Raw genomic sequence first — 16,444 nt, 5'->3', positions numbered from 1 at the left:
CAATCTAAGGCAGGACCAGAGGTCACAGGGAAGGGTGTGGGGAGGGGTCAGAGGTCACAGGGAAGGGGATGGAGCAGGACCAGAGGTCATAGGGAAAGATGTAAGACAGGACCAGATGTCACACAGAAGGATGTAAGATAGGACCGGAGGTCATAGGGAAGGGGTGTGGGGCAGGACCAAAGGTCACAGGGAAGGATGTAAGACAGGACCAGAGGTCACAGGGAAGAGTGTGGGGTGGGGTCAGAGGTCACAGGGAAGGGTGTGGAATGAGGTCAGAGGTCACAGGGAAGGGTGTGGGGCAGGACCAGAGGTCACAGGGAAGGGTGTAGGGTGGACAAAGAGAAAGGAAAAGGAATAAACCAGCAACAGACTAATGGGATGTGAGGCTCAACCAAGACATCAGTGAGGAATGAACTTGACTAAAATCTGTGGAAAAGACCTGGCCAAGGGTCTGCTGGGTTGGCAAAGGTCACGAAAACGCAAAGGCAGGGCGGGGTTCGAAGTTGAGACAAAGAGGCACAGGTGGCCACTGTTGGGCAAGTAGGCATGAGGGAGAGGACAGAGGCAGCAGTGGACAGCCATTCTGAAAGCTACAGTAGAATAACCTGGGAAGCTTAGACCCCTGGGTGACTGGAAGACAGTTGGCCAGCACTGGGTGGCTCCTGAATGACCAGGAGAGGCCTGGATCTCAAAAAACTTCCAGGAGCAAGGGAATGGGGCCCTGAGTTCTCCCCACGAAGGACGGTAGTGAGGTGGCATCCCCACCACTGAGGACTAAGGGGATTGGGGCTCAGGACAGCAGGATGGGCGCTGAGCCCCCGGTCCTTACAATGTGCAGCTGCAGGTAGTCCCCGAGGCCGGAGGCACTGTCCACTCGCACCAGCACAGCGCTCCGCTGGTGGGTGCTGAAGCCTACGGCCAGGCGGTCCATCCGTGTGCTGGGCCTGTCATTGGGAGGCCACGTATAGGTGATAAGCGCTCCCCCCTTCCCGAAGATGTATGTGGTCCCGGCTGCAGAGAGAAGAAAATGGAGAGGAAGAAATGTCAGTAGGTCCTTGCAGTTGGCTGGGGGCCAGAGCCTGAAGACACCAGGGTTAGACACTAGGGCTTCAGCTAGCCCACAGAAGTCACCGTCCAGCCCCGTAGCTCCAGGTGCTTAGCTGAGGGCCCTGACAGATGTAGCTGCCTCAAGAATTCTAGCTTTAATGACAGGGATTCAGGTAGCACAGAGTGTGGCCAGAGAGAGGCTGCGAGGAGCCCAGACAGCAAGAATGTCCGGTGCAGGAAGGACCTTGGGTCTGCTCTGACCAGCTCCACCTCTCCCAAGTGCTTCTCCGGGACCCGAGCCAAGCAGCACAGAGGCCTCAAGTGATGGCGGGAAGATGAGCAGGGCTGTGGGCAGCTGTGACTCATAGCTCCTCTTTGGCACCTCGCCAGTGCCAGCCCCTTTGTCCCCTCCCAGTCTCCTGGGAACCTTCCTGGTCTGTCCAGGGATCCTTGCTTCCACCCTCAGGCAAGGTACCTGGGTGCCAAAGCCCAGAGGCCTGGGACCCTGCCCAGAAAGGAGGAGGCAAACATGGGGGGTGGGGGAGGGGGGAAAGTTGACAGCCAGAGGAGGAAGGAGGCAGAGAGACAGATGGACAGAGAAGGACAGAGAGGGATGTAGGTAAGGGAAGCGGGAGAGTGGGAGCCTGAGATGTAGGCTCCCTCTCCCAGCCCTCCCCCACCCCACCCTCTCTCCTCTTCGCCATCCGGCTGCCGGGGGCGGGTGTTAGGTCCCTAACGATCTCAGCCCCAAAATAAACCCCATTAGTCGCCATGTTCCCTCCTGCGGCTGACTGAGCTCCCTGGGGGTGGAGGTGGGAGTGGGAGGGGGGCTGGTCACCCAGTTTCCGGGAAGGGAGCCTTGACTGGGAGTTCTGAAGGACTAGACTCTTGGGCCTGCAGGAAGGGAAGGGGAGAGACTCGCATTCTTTAGGACACAAACAGAGCAGATGAGATTCATAAAATGCTTGATTAAATGATCAGCTACTAACGACTCCTCTCAAGGCACTTCTTGGGATGGGGAAAGGGGTTCAAGGGAAGTATTAGCCAAGGAGAAAGGGATACAGATGGAGGCTGAGCACAGAGGCCTGGAGCAAGCCAGTAGAGAACACCGTGGAGAACTCTGGCCTAGGGAAGCAGGAACCTGGGGTCTCTCACCCAGTAGGCCCCTAGTAGTCTGAGCAGTCTGGTGGTAAGAGGGATCCATCGAGGAGCTCTAGGTCCCCATAGGAGAGGGAGGGGACTTCTGAGCGCTTTGAGAGGCTGGGAAGGGAAGGGGGGCTGCAGTCAGGGCATCGGAGGTGGTGAGACTAGAGCAGAAGAACTGGTCCCCTGCTCTTCCCTGAGCTTCTTCCTTGTCTCCTACCCTCCTGACTGAGTAAGAATGGGGAGAGACCTCAGGGTCAGGGCAGACATGGAAAAACCACGTGGATGTCTAAAATTGTCATCCTTTTGCAGCCTGTAGTTTGGAAAGAACCCCAGCAGATGGGGGATGGGGGGTAAGCAGCTCTGGTCCTGCAGGCTCAGGTGTGTCTTCTACCTTAAACCCTAGAGGTACAGTGAGGAAGGCTGGGTCTTCAGGTCTCCGTGAGAGGTACACAGAGAGCATTGCCTCTCTACTCACTGCAGGCTACCTGACTGCCTGGAAAGGGCTGGGCCTGGAGAGCAGAGCCAAGCGGCTATGCCTCAGCCAGTACAGTCTCTCAGCTCCCAACACTGCAGCACTCCAGAAAATCGGCTGTTTCCATGGCAACCATAATACCCAGGGTCCTCCCTCTCCCTTTCACTCACAAGCTGCACGTTGAATTTAGGAGATTGGGTTTGGGGAGCAGAGATGTTGACCTTCCTCTACACACTCCCTGACCCCCGGGTTCCAGGGCCTCCCAGGGAGAGGGATATTTCATCAGGCTGCTTGGTCCTTTAACACCAGGGAAGGAAACTCCATCTACACGGAGTCTGGTCCCAAATCTGGCAGGTCTAAAAAGGGGGGCCCTTCCTGCCGGTTTTCCTGCTGGAAGCCATCAGCACGATCATCACCATGGACAGCGCCATTCCTGCGCCTAAAGCTCTGGAACGGCAGCAAGCCAGGTGCCGAGTTAGACAGGAAAGCCGGAGAGAGCTGAGATGTGTGCCAACAACCCAAGTCCCAGCCCTTACAAGGAGACCCAGCTCCAAGTGACGCACACCTAGACCCCACACCCACGCGCGGGCCGCGAGGCACCCAACTGCACACAAAGCCCCGTCCGGAGAGGCAGACCCCGCCACAGGAGTCACAGGCAGCCAGGGAAATATGGCGGTAAACGCACAAAGACAGGCCTCCGCGGGCGGCCAAGGGCAGGGGCCGGCGAGGTACAAATGGGCGCCTGCGCCCCAGCCCTCCCACTCCCCAGCCTCGGCCTCCCCCAGGATTTATGATCCAGCTGTTCTCACACTGCAGCCAGTTTACTGTGCTGGGCAGACCTGTTAAAGCCGAAGGGCATTTATTATACTGTGGGGGGAACCAGGGTGGAGAGACACTTCTTGGGCAGAAGAGGGAAAGGATGAATGGTTTATTGGGCTGGGGCTACAGTAATTACCCCAGGGAGACATTTCTCTCCCCAGCACCACTGCTCCCGCACGGGCGGGGACAGAGGGCTTGGTTTACGAGGAGGTCGGTGCTGGAGGCGGAGCTTCTGCCAAGCCCCGCCCCTCCGGCCATGCTCGGGAGGCGCTTCCCGCAGCTCTGCCAGACAAGCAAACTCTCTAGCCCTCCCCGCAGAAGGCATGCCAGCCTTGGTGCCCAGGATAACACTCCACATCTGTAACTTTTGACAGCATCCAAAAGGGCTTGAGAAGCAAAGGGGCCTAAAGCAGGCTCCAGTGTTGCCCAAGACTGGTATAGACCAATTGTTCTTTTCCACACTGAGAAATTGGGAGCTGACTATGCATAACATGCTGGCCAGACCCACACCGCTGGAAGCCCATGGCAAGAGTTTCTAATCAGACATAAGATGTCACCTTCTGCACACATTCAACAGTCACCTCAATGCTTCCTAGACCCAGAAATTCACAGAGCCATAAAACACTAGATATGTGTCAACACATGCATGCATGCACACACACACACACACACACACACACACACACACACCTACATTCTAGAGAGAAAACAACTAACCATTAACAATGTCTCAGGAAACCAGACTCACAGCATTTAATCCATTTAAAAACTGCCCATGCAGTCATATCCTGGAGCTAAAAGCACACGTGCGGCTCTGTGTGTCAGTGCCCCAGGAACATCAGAAGCCAACACAGAGCTTTCTGGAAGATCTAGAGTGGTCAAGGGATCAGGTCTCTGCATAATCCAGAAAAACCCGGGTCTTAGGTGCTTTCTGTTATCAACAAATCTTCCCAGGAGAACACCACAACCAGGGGTTGGGACTTCTGCAGAGGCCCTGACACCTAAACTCTCTCTTCATCTACATACTTCAGCTCTTAGCTTCATCCTGGCCATACACCATTCAGTCAGGAATCTAAGTCATAGACTCATCCCCAGAACCAAACTACACGATAGCCCCTTTCTGCTGGAAGCCACCGACTTGGAACTGAGCAGGGAGTTAGTTGGTCTGCCTTCACGGGCTCGGGCTCTCGGGAGGACTAGTCACGGGCTCTGGGGAGGAGTGGAAAGGTGCTCATCAAGGATTCAGAGACCAGCACTGGGATAAAGGGGTCCATGACCAGAAAGGTGTCATCTCCTCCATCCATTTTAGGTCCCAGGTGTGCTGGTCACCCCATACCCTACAGTGACATCAGGTACAGAAATGTCAATGGCAGGTGGGCAGGGACATTATGTAATGGGAGGGCTTGGGGGATGGGAGTGAGAGTGGGAAAGCCAGGAGCAGGGAAGAAGGCAAGGAGACTCAGTAGAGAAGCAGAGAAGCAGGTGTCCAGAGAGAGAGAGAGAGAGAGAGAGAGAGAGAGAGAGAGAGAGAGAGAGAGAGAGATGCTCTCACACTAGGGAGCTGTGGAGCAGGAGGAAAGCTGGCTGGCCTCCAGCCCAGGGAGAAGTCCCAGGGGAGGCCGGTTCTCTCATCTCCCCATAGCTGAGGTGAGCAGAGAGGGGTTCAGTCATGAGAAATTGCTTTCTCCTCTTGTAGATTTCCTTAGTCCTCTCCTTTCTCCCTGAATCCTTCTCAGCTTCTCCACCACTTCATCAGTGTCCTAAGTTGCCCTCCCCCTCATCCTTACCTCCTTCTACCCTGAGAAGACACCCCCCCAGGCAATGCTCATGCCAACATGTTATAGTTATTGGCCCCATTCTCTTGACCATGTCCCGGAGCATCAGGGGCCGTGACAAGACCCTTCTGGGAGACCTAACACTGTAGAGGTTTCCTGTAGAGTCCAGGAAAGCCTGGACTCCTGTCCCCTCTGCCTGACTCCTGTCCCTGCCAGCTCCTGGGCCCTCCTCTCCACCTGCCCATCATCCCTGAGCCAGCACCTGTCTGTCTCCCTTGCCTTCTCTTTCATGTCTGCCCCTCTTTCCCCACAGGGCTCCCCACCAGTGCACCTGGGCCCCTTTCCTAATAACTCACACCATTGCCTAGAATGCCCGTGTTCTGTCTGAGTATCTGAGGAGAGCCAGAAGAGATCATCAGGGAAGCCGGGGTAAGGGAAGGGCACTGAGAGACCCCGAAGGAAGAGGCAGAGCTGGGATGAGGGTGTGGGAGAGGAGGAGTAGAGAGCGCTGCCTGTGTCAGGGATGGTAGCCGAGATGCCAGAGAGGGAACAGAGGGACCTGAAGAGACTGCTCCTGGGGAATGGAGGAAACAAAGTAGCGGCATATGGGGGGCAGGGAGGGACAGGGACAGAAAGACCAGATATGACATGGGGTGTGGAGATTAGGGGGCTTCTTGCAGACACAGAACAGTCATGGGAAAACCGAGAGTGTGGAAATGGGAGGCACTGAGGAGAATGGATGGGACACAACAGTGTGGTTGTACAGTGATGGAGGAACAGCAATGGGGCTGAGCAGGGAAGGTGAGGGACAGTCTGAAATGAGGATGATGAGGCACTGAGATGGGAGGGAGGGGATGGAAGCCCTGAGAGGGGAGAATGGAGAGAGCTGAGGAGCACAGTGCCCAGACAGAAGGAGATGATGGGCTCAGAGATGGAGAGGAGGGCCCCGAGGTGGGCAGGGAGACGGGAGGTGATGAGGGCTGGGGATGGGGGCAGAAGAGAAGCAGGGATGGGAGTGGTAGGGGCTTAACTGAAGGACACGGTGAGGGAGATGAAGCTGGGGTGCAGGACGGAGTGGGAAGTTATAAATGGACTAAACCCAGAGCTGATGGGGTCTCCGGGTGGGAGGCGGCTGAAGCCCTAAGATGGCACGTGAAGGAGGGCCTGAGACAAAAGCAATGGTTGCTGCTGTGACGTGAAACCGCCAAGACGGGCAGGTGTGACAGGAAACGGGGCACCCGGCATAGATGTTGTGGGGTGCAGTAATGGAAAGTGACAGGCTCGTAGAGTCTGAGGGACATAGACAGGAGGTGACAGGTACAGAGCTGGGAAGAGATGGCCTCCTGAGAATCCTGGGGGGAGGGTCTCAGACATGGAGGAATGGGGGACTGAGGTCTAGAGGGGAAGTGATCCAGTCTGAAGTGTAAAGTGACAGGGCCTGTTCAAGAAGGAAGGGCTGGGGCTTGGAGAAGGAGGGCATGAAGGACTGGGGTGGCAGTGAACAGAGTGGTTCAGGCTGACACAGGAGAGGTGACAGGGAGCCTGGAGCAGAGAGACTGGGCTCCGGGGGTGACATGGGGAGGGTCACAACTGGAAGCAGAGCAGAGATGGGGATGGAAGGTGAGTAGGTACCAAAGATGATTGTACAATGGGGGTGCAGATGATGGGGCCGGCAGACTGAGTGAATTGTTTGAGGGATGGTGGAAGGCCAGGAATGGAAGAGTAAAGGGAAGGTTGCCAGGTAGGCTGAGGTGGAAGGTAGCACGCCAGCCGCGGAAGGAGCCGGTTGACCGGGGATGGAGGTGATAGGGAAGAGGGATTCAAGGAGGGACAGAGACAGGGTGAAAGGACAGGCGTTAGGGCTCTGGGAGAGACAGGGGCTAACAAAGCACTTGGGGAAGAGCAGGTGCAGGTGAGACTAGGAAGCACTTATGGAGACAGGGATGAGGGTGAGCAGGAGGAATGGAGAGATGGAGGTGAGGGTGGGGCTGGCATGAAGGGAGCTGGAGATGGGAGGTGAAGGGGCTCCGCCGCCGCAAAGCCCAGCTCCGAGAGTGCACAGTCGGGGTGCGGCCCTCGGGGCTCCCGGGGCCTGGGCGGAGCACCCGAGCCCCCCAAGCCAGTCCGCCGGCGTCGGAGCGCCACTTACCGTGCCCGCTGCGGGTGAGGAAGGGCATGCGGTTGATGGCGATGGGCACGGTGCCGTGCTTGCTGTGGAAGTGGTGGACGTGGTGGGTGGTGCTGAGGCTGGACGAGACCCGGGCCCCCTCAGCCGCCCCCAGCAGCAGCAGCAGCCCCAGCAGAAGCGGCAGCGGCGGCGGCGGCGGCGGTGGCGGCAGGGGCCCGGCCAGGGCGGGGGGGCGGCGCGGGCACCCCCCCTGCCCGCTCCCCCCGGGGGGCATCTCGGCCCGGGGGCGGCCACCTCACAGCCCCATGGCCGGGGGCGGGGACGCGGGGCTGCGCGGCCCCGCGAAGCCCCCCTCCGGCTGCGAGCTCCGAGAGGGGGGTAGGGGTGAAGCGAAGGAAAACCAGAGCCCGAGCCTCAGTCCGGAGCCAAGCAAATCAACTGGATCCCGCCGGGGAATCCGGGGTACGCGCAGCGGGAAGGCCAAGGTCCGTGGAGCCTGGATCCATCGCGGGCGGCTAGGGGTCCCCCCTCAGGCCGGGGCCGGGCCGGCGCAGAGGGCCGTCAGCGGCCAGCGGGTGGGGGCATGGTGCTGGGGAGGGGACGGTAGGGAAATCCTGCGGAAAAACCCAGCGGGGCGGGAGATGGGGTGCGCAGAAGCGACGGAGGCCCGGCTCCCCCGAAAGCGAGAGCCCCGCGGAACCGACCCGGCGCCGCTGCTGCCCGACAGAGGCCAGAGAAGGAAGGAGGGAGCGGCCGGGGGAGGGGGGCGGGAAGAGGGGGAGGGAAGCAAATCCGGGTGATGGGGGAGTGAGGGGAGAGGAGAGGAGGGGAGAGGAGAAGAGGGGAGCGGGGCCAAGCAGAGGAAAGGCGCGAGCCTGCGAGATTCCGGCGGAGAGATGGAGGCAGCGGAGTGTTGCTGCAGAGGCTGAGAGGGCTAGAAGGGAGAGGGAGGGAGGGACACAGGGAGGGAGGGAGGGACGGAGGAAAGGAAGGGAGGGGAGGGGAAGCGCAGGAGGAGGGGGGGCAGGGCGGAGGGATCCGAGCGGCTCCCGATCTGCGGGCGGCGCTGGGCAGCTCCGCGGCGTGGCACCTGGCTAGCCCGCTCGGCGCTCGCCTCTCCTTGGCGCGCGCCCCGCCCCTCCCCCGCGCTCGGGAGCGCGCTTTCCACCATCACCATCACCATCACCACCACCCCCCTCCGGGAGAAGGGGCCCTGCTGAATAATTGAACAGGACTGAGGCTAGCAAGAGAGGCCGCTCTCTTCCTCCTCCTCCTCCTCCTCCACCACCACCACCACCACCATCACCCCTCCCCCATCTGGACGAAACCCAAAAGTGCTTGCTGGTCCAGCTCGCAGAGATGTGGCCACAGCCCTCTTTAGCTGTTCCCCCTTGAAACACATGTGCACGCTGGATCGTGGACCGGTTCGGGTATGAGAACACCCACGCGTCCCTATAGGCACTAGAGTGCCGGGAGGCACACAGCTCAGACACGTATATGCATGTGTGTGATCAGATACTGGCATACCAAATGCTTGCAGAGAATCAGACACACATACATGTTTGATTATGGGCAATGAATGGCCAACATAAACTCCCCACCCCCTTAAAACTCAGGCAGTTATCCATAGCTATAGAAACAACCCATCCAAAGGCACTGGAGACTCACACACACACATACTCACTCACACACACACTCACACACACACACACACACACACACTGCCTGCCTGCCTAAGGTGCTTGCCTGCCCCTATGCAAGGCCCCCTTCCTTTTCTGCAGCCCTCCCTCCTGCCCTCCCCAGTTCTCCTGTCTCCTAGCCTCAGCCCCTAGCTCCCCAGGGTTTTCCAGGACAATTGTTCAGAAGGACAAAGGCTTCCAGGTCTGATGACATCCAGCTGAAGAAACCTTTCTGTCTCAGGACGGCCCCTTACACTGGGATCTGCTCTCCAAACTTGGGGGTGGATTACAAGTTCTTGCCGTGGCCCCCAGAGACACATGCAGGTAGAATCCCTTCCCCCACCTTTGGATGCAACCTCCACACTCACATCAGCCTGCTTGGGCAGGAGAGAGCAAGCAATGCAGGAGGCAGAGGAGAAAAGGAGAGCAATGTAAAGAGACCCTGAACTGAGAGCAAGTTGGGCAGGTTGAGTGGAGGGAAGGCCCCCCGCTGAGAGGGGGGGCCGGAGAGGCCGGAACCTACTTATTGGTTCCAGATTCCATCTGGTGCAGAATTGTCATGGTGAGCTCACGGGTGCAGTGGAGATCCAGGACAAGCCAGGTGTGGGACTAATGTCTAGAATTCCAGCACTCGATAGACCAGTACAGAAAAACTATCTCAAGCTAGAGTCTAGCCTGGGATACACAGTGAGACTCTGTTTCTGAGACAAAGGAAGGAAGAAAGGAAAGCTCCCTCAGAACTGCCGAGGCGATGGGTGGGTCCACACACAGGGCTTCAGAAGTGGAGCGCAGTCCTTGGTGGCGCTGCCTGAGAGGAGAGACTCCCAGGGGTGCATAGCCCCACCAGGGGGGAGAGACAATGGGGTGCGGTTCCACAAGGTCCTGTCCACCTGCCCACTCTCTCCCATCCTTGGGGCCCTCCCTGGCTCTGGAGTACAGACGGACACAGCCTCAAGCAGGCAGAAAATTTATGGCCCCAGAGGGAGAGAGGGAGGAGCTGGTGGTGGTGGTGACAGGAGAGGAAGGGAAGCCGTCTGGAGGCCAATCAATAGTGGTGAGTGGGAATTGGAGCTGGAGGAGGGGGGTTGGGAGAGACAGAGATGGAGGTGTGCAAGACACCGACAGAGGATGAGAGGTAAGAGGCTGGGAGAGGCCAGAGCTGCCTCAGACAGCAGGAGCCCCCTTCTCATCCCCCTACTTGTCTCTTGATTGATCTTTTTTCTCCAAGCCAGAGTTGACTCTTGAGAGCTCTCCTCCCAACCCCCGAACCTGCAAAGCTCCCATGATACAGATGGGGAAACCGAGGCAAAAGGCAGGAAGAAGCTGTCCTGAGGGTCAGATCTCCTCTTCCTAGTCTCTCCCTCCCCCCGACCCGTCCTCCCCACCCCTCTTCACAGACACTCAACCTCCTTACTGATTTCCGCTTGACAGTGTGCAGGGCTTTCCGTCTGGAGTGCACTGGGCTCCAAGAAGGAGCTGGCATGAAAACCCAGACAGAGAGGCCCTGGGAGAAAAGGGAGCGTGCAGACACCCCACCCAGTCTCTCACCCTGCCCTTGCAGCAGGGCAGACCCCAGAGCAGCTCCCGCTTCAGAACAGCACTGAGCCCTTGGAGAGGGGGGACACTCCAGGTTTCACCCACCTTTTCTTTCGGTCCATAGCTTAGCTCAGGTTATGCCACTAGATACACAGACCAGTGTGTGGATGAGGACACACCCCCAGGGTAAGGCTGGACCCCCAGCTCTGGTGTCTCTTCTTTCTCCCAGCCAAGAACCTAGAGAACTGTCTCTCCCCACCCCTGGCCAAAAGTAGACCGATTCCCTAGGCACGCATCCTGCCTCCCCTCCAGCTCTGGACCTTTCCCGAAGCCTGTGCTCTCCACGCGGGAGCACGGCCATGCACGGACAGCCATACTTGGGCCAGATTCTCTCTATCCTGAGCAAGAGAAGCCCAGCATGAGCATCAACACCACTCCCAGAAACCCACGTGCAGCAGGAGCAGCCACGGCAGCCAAGGGCCCCCAGGTCCTGGCAGAGCTCCATCACTGGGATACATAGTGAGAGCTCCATCACTGAGCTTTGGTGAAGGATCACATGGGAAGGTTTTGCCGGTGGCACCCAACCATCAGTGGGAAGGGTTACAGAGGACAGGTTTGTGCCGGCTGGAGCCAAGTAGACTGCACAGCAGGGTGAGGTGCTCCTAAGCTGGCTGGGAGGTTTAGGGAGGCACATGGAACATCAGGTCAGATGAAACTCCTGGGGCACAGAGCTGGGAGGGCTGGCCACACCTGAGAACCAGGAAGGGGCAGGGGGAGGGGCAGGGGAGCACGCTGGACATTTTTAGTCACCCAGGAGTCTCATACCCTGGGATAACTCGGGGCTCCTGTCCGATGAGGCAGAGCCAGCAGAGTGGCAATGGGACAGTGGCACCTAGACCTGCTGTAACCACCCCACCCCCCAGGCACCTACAGGCCTGTTGGCCCGCTTTCACGTGGTGTTTGAAAAGCAGAGAAGGCTTATGTGTGTCCAAGTGTATGTCTTTTCTGCATGTCACCCACCCCATCCCCAATCATCAGAGAGAAAGGCCAAGGCATCCACACCCCACCACACCCCCACCACACCCCCATGGCTGACCCAGCTATCTTCCCTCTGCCAAGCTGTAACCAGCTGATGGCCACCAACCTCTGGGGACTAGAAAATGCTGTCAAGGCTGTTATCTCTGGGGAGGGGCCTCAACAATATGCAAGCTGGCAAGTGTGGATGTTAGGGACTGACCTTGTGGCTCAAGGGGACAACCTGCAGCTGGGACTCTTGGGGAGAGAGAGAGGGAAATGGCAGGACCTGCGTCTAGGGAAATCAGATGCCCAGTCAGCTCAGAACCGGGAGAGGCCAGCTGCCAACAGATGGCTCCAGAGACCTGGGCAGCAGTGGGGGGCAGCAACCACTAGCCTCCACGGTCTCTGTGGCGATGGAGCAGAAGGAAGCAAAACCCCCCTTTTCCCACCCAGGCAGTTCCTGTGGCTGAGGACAGGACGGGAGCACCCACAGCCCAGCCCGGCTGGCACTCACGGTCATTGCAGACAGGGCCTCCATAGGAAGTCATAGTACAGTCACAGGTAAAGCCATCCCACTGCTGCAGACAGACGCCCTGGTTGGCACAAGACTCTTCGGTGCAGGTGGTGCTGGGGCCTGGAAAGAGCAGGAAGGAGAAACGCCCCGGGCTTAGTTAGCCACGTGCCCAGGAGCTGTAGACGTTCCCCAGCCATCCAGAGGCTCTGCCCTTGATCCATCAGACTGGAAGGGCCAGATACTAACTGGGGTGATGGGATGGGAACAGGGGGCACTCAAAGACTGACTAGTAGTCGGGGTGGGAGGCAACAGGGAGAGTATGTGGTCCGTCCTTTGCCTGCCTGTCTTGTCCCAGAGCTCTTGGGACAAACCCCTGAGGAGGTCCCTTGTCAGCCTCAGGGCCATACCTAACAGCCCCATGCTGCTCACACTCACCGTCACAGCCCCTCTCCACCTGCCCGATGCGGTGCAGGGCATCAGCGATGAGGTCTGGGAGGCGCCCGTTGAGGTCCACAGAAGCCAGGCAGCCTTGAAAGCCGTCCCGAGAGGCCACTAACTTGGGCAGGTTGCTGAACATGTTCTTGCTCAGGCCACCGATGTACAACTCCCCTGCAAAGGCAGTGGTGTCAACACCCCGCCGTCCTTGTCTCTACCCCTGTCCCGGGATGCTGACACCCTACCACTAGGTCCTCCCAGACACCTGAAAGGCTCATGGTATCCCTAACAGACACAGCAAACCTCAGATTCCCCACCAGCACCACCTCTTCCTCTTCTCTCCCCTTCGCCATCTGTGTGTTCCCCTCCCTCAGAAGCCAGATGCCTGGGGTAGTGGGGGCGGGGGACAGCTGGAGGGACCCGCTCCATGTTCTCTCCTACACGCTTGATTCCAGTTCCGTCCTGTAATCAGAGCCTTTCATGGATGCGCGGCTCTACAGTCCTTCCACCCCCGCTGCCTCCTTCCCAAAGACTGCTTCCCAGAACTGCGGGCCTTCCCTCACTCAGCAGCCTTCTCTTCTCTGATGTCCTCCTGACAACTGGGGTTCTTGGAGGAGGCCTTCCTCGGAGATGTCTAATCTCCCACATGGTGCCTAGTTCTCCTGCATGTCTACTGGAGTTTCAGCAAGCTCTGGACATCATAGCTGAAGCCCCCGGTCCCGGATCCGTTGCCACTTCTGATTCTCTGTAACACATCGCCCTCTCCTGGGAGCAAGGTGAATTTGCAGCACTGCCAACCAAGCTGCTGGGTCTGGGGACTCTGAAGATCTTCCCCAGGTTTTGACCGTTTGGGTTACACAGGCACACGTGGAACCCGTGGAGCTAAGGGATGCTCCAGGCATGTGTGTGCAAGGAGGTCTCGTGGACCCCAGATGGTTCTGAAACAGCTGCAGCCTACGTCTCCCGTTCTGTCCACCACCTCCTTTTCCCCCTACCCCTCCTGTTACTCATTCCCCTCCTCTTCCTCTCAGCCACCTACTCTGGGGACCGGCAATGACAATTTCAGTGACTGCTGTAGAGTCACTGGAGATGGTGGGACCCCGGTGGGAAATAGCCTGGCCAGTGCTCCATCTGAGGTGGCTTCACAGGAGAGCCCAGTGAGACACAGGTGGGGAATGTCAGCCAGACACCATGGAGAACAGGAAAGAGGGGTTAGGGAGAGAGCAGCCTTGACCCCCTTACGGGGGGATTGATCTCGATGGAGAAGGGGGTCAGGAGTAAGGCTGGCCTTCTCCATTGGTTCCAGCCCCACCTTTGAGATCCAGATTTCGGGCACCGTTGGAATGCTGCGTGACTGTGCGGGAGTCAATCTTCAGCGTGTGCACATTGCCTGGGTCCCTGGACACCACCACATTGTGCCATTGGTTGTCATTGACTGGTTTGTCTGAGTTTCCCTTCATCAAGGACGGGCCATTTCCCAGGTCAAACACGTAGTGGATGTACCTGCCCCATGGTAGGGAGGAAACACCGGATCAGACAGGCACCACAGAGATGCGAGGCGAGAATGAACTACTGCTGGCAGAAAAACTAGGGGCCTGGGGAGGAGGGGTAGACAAGGGATCCCATGGGAAGGGACCAAAAAAATGGCACTGGAAGCTTGTGGCATGAAGTCTTGTCCCAGGAAGGTCACGGAAGCACTTGCTCTTGGGCCCCAAACAAGGACCTGACAGAGGGGGAGTTTTGGTAATACAGTAGGGGTCCCCTAGAAGCAGGGTCTGAACTACTTGAGTAGGGTGCAGTTCTCCAGGGCAAGAGAAAGACCTGGCTTACTTCTGCCATAAAGAGGACAGTGGCCAGAGAAGGGACTTGACTGGGAACCCTGGAAAGGAAGTAGCCGAGGAGCCAGCAGCCCGAAAGCAGGGTTGGGCTTCTCCATCTTGGCTGTGGAGGAACCCTCCTGGCTGATGACTAAGGATGTGACTCTTGACCTGATGTCTGGGTGCGTTGAACCTTCCCAAAGGCCAGGGAGGAGCTCTATCTGGGTCAGCAGGGGAACACCACAGTGCCCGTCCCCTCACCCCTTGACCAACTCGATGACGATGAAGTCGTTGCCGTTGCCCGAGTTGAACAGCAGAAGTCCATCTGGGGCCGTGGTCTTGAACTGGAAGAAGAGATGCATGGAAGCGTAGGCTTGCAACGTGGCCAACGCCAGGTAGCTGCTGCGACTCTTGAACGTGACAGGATCAGCCACAATGGCACGCAGGCCAAAGCGGGCATTAAGCTCACAATAGGTGATGTCTCCATCTTTGCATTGGTCCATGTAGGGTTGACCATTGAACACCAGCCCACTCAGGTGCCCGATGAAGTTGGAGGGCACCACAGAGATAAACCGCCGCTCTGTCATGATGCCCGTCTCAATGTTGTGGAACTCCAGCCGAGTGTGGGCTCCTGCCATCTGTCCTGCTCGAGACAAAAGACCAACATCAGGGAAGGAAATATTGCACAAAACACGGGGTCACCTCTGGGACAGGGCCTTGTCTTCCTGGAAAAATCATGTCCTCAAACAAGGCCACAGGAAGGGATCTTACTAGCTATCCTGGGCCAGCGCTACCATCCCACCACTCCGGGGAAAGCCGCGGGAATCAGAGGAGCAACAGGCTTCCAGCAAGATGCTGCCTGGAAGGAGCTGAATCGGTCCCTGGGGTCCAGACCCGTAATAATAACTTCTCTAGAAACAACCCAGGCAGAGGCTACCAAACACAGTGCTCTAGAAATATGTCCAGCATCCTAGGTCTAGGCCACCTACCCTCCACAGTCACGTTGTCCACAGACAGCTGCAGGCTCTTGCCACGCCGGACCACCCTCACCGTGTGCCACTCATTGTCGTTGAGCTTGTGCCCCGCAAACAGTGTCTCGGGGCCTTTACCTGCAGCACCAAGGGGGGAGTGAGCATAGCGCGACACAGGGCCGTAGACAGTGCCCCAGGCAAGAGGCAGTCCACTTGCACGTGGATACACTCAATTTCCTGCACACACCAATGTGCACGTCCCTCGCCTCGCACCTGGGGTGCATGCAGGGAAATCTTCTACACCTGGAGTCACAAACTCTACCCAGTCCTGCCATCTTGTGCGACGGCAGAGGATGCCATTGGTTACAGAATGGTGGCCAGGAACATAGACACACCTCCCTCTGCTCTCCTATGGACTGTTAGTGTGACACTAGCAGCTGATTTCTCAGGCCTCACACTCAAAACACTACACACCCCAAAGGAAGGGCACCCCCAGCTTCACCTTCCATGTGCACAGCTTGGACCCACTGTGACCTTCCTGTATATTCCTGTTTAACCCTATACCCTGGAATGGCTAACCCTATGCAGCGCTCAAAGAGCCTGCGTGACTACAGACATGTTCTGTTTCCTGAAAACTGTGAACATTTATTGACAGTTGATTGACATATGATTGTCAACACACACATCTGTCAGGTGTTCTGGGTTTGGCAGCACCTCTGGGCCACCCTGGGTCCCTAACACTGTCTGCCTGGGGTTTGGGGTGCTGGCCTTAAAGGGCCTCAGGTGTGTGCACACACTATGACACAACTGTGCCTTCCATGTGCACATCCTCATTTAGGTGATCGACCTGCAAGGCGCACCTTGCAGAAACGTGACAGAGACCTGGGCCTGTCCACACTGGCCTCCCTTCTAATTCCTGCTTATAGCCCTCACTGGCAACTCTGAGTCTGGCAGGAACTCTGCAGACTCAGGCATTACAACGACTTTGAAGCTCTGGTCACGCCCCTACCCCTCCTACCCAAATCGCCTTTCCCATGTACTTCGCCTGCCCCCTTGTGGCCACGGGTGGAGATGCATCATTAAGTCTC

General features: G+C 57.8%; 1 protein-coding gene across 24 annotated transcripts in view; it reads right to left on the bottom strand.

The window, feature by feature from the left end:
- Positions 1-16,444, bottom strand: part of Nrxn2 (neurexin 2) — a 114,816-nt gene that overhangs the window by 26,771 nt on the left and 71,601 nt on the right. For 12 of the 24 annotated variants that reach the window (XM_021208147.2, XM_021208139.2, XM_029545527.1 and 9 more), the window contains 6 exons: positions 15,375-15,494; positions 14,647-15,028; positions 13,881-14,071; positions 12,569-12,742; positions 12,134-12,253; positions 830-1,011 (listed from right to left, as the gene is read on the bottom strand). In XM_021208147.2, the coding sequence (XP_021063806.1) occupies positions 830-1,011; positions 12,134-12,253; positions 12,569-12,742; positions 13,881-14,071; positions 14,647-15,028; positions 15,375-15,494 (1,169 nt within the window). Of the gene's footprint in view, positions 1-829; positions 1,012-7,408; positions 8,164-12,133; positions 12,254-12,568; positions 12,743-13,880; positions 14,072-14,646; positions 15,029-15,374; positions 15,504-16,444 lie in introns of those variants that run through there. The other 12 variants (XM_029545377.1, XM_029545475.1, XM_029544900.1 and 9 more) reach the window with 2 other exon arrangements.

The sequence above is a fragment of the Mus pahari genome, chromosome 1 (assembly GCF_900095145.1).
Source record: "Mus pahari chromosome 1, PAHARI_EIJ_v1.1, whole genome shotgun sequence".
In the NCBI taxonomy this organism is placed as follows: domain Eukaryota; kingdom Metazoa; phylum Chordata; class Mammalia; order Rodentia; family Muridae; genus Mus; species Mus pahari.
The sequence above is the reverse complement of the archived record's forward strand: the minus strand, read 5'-3'. Positions and strand labels throughout refer to the sequence as shown.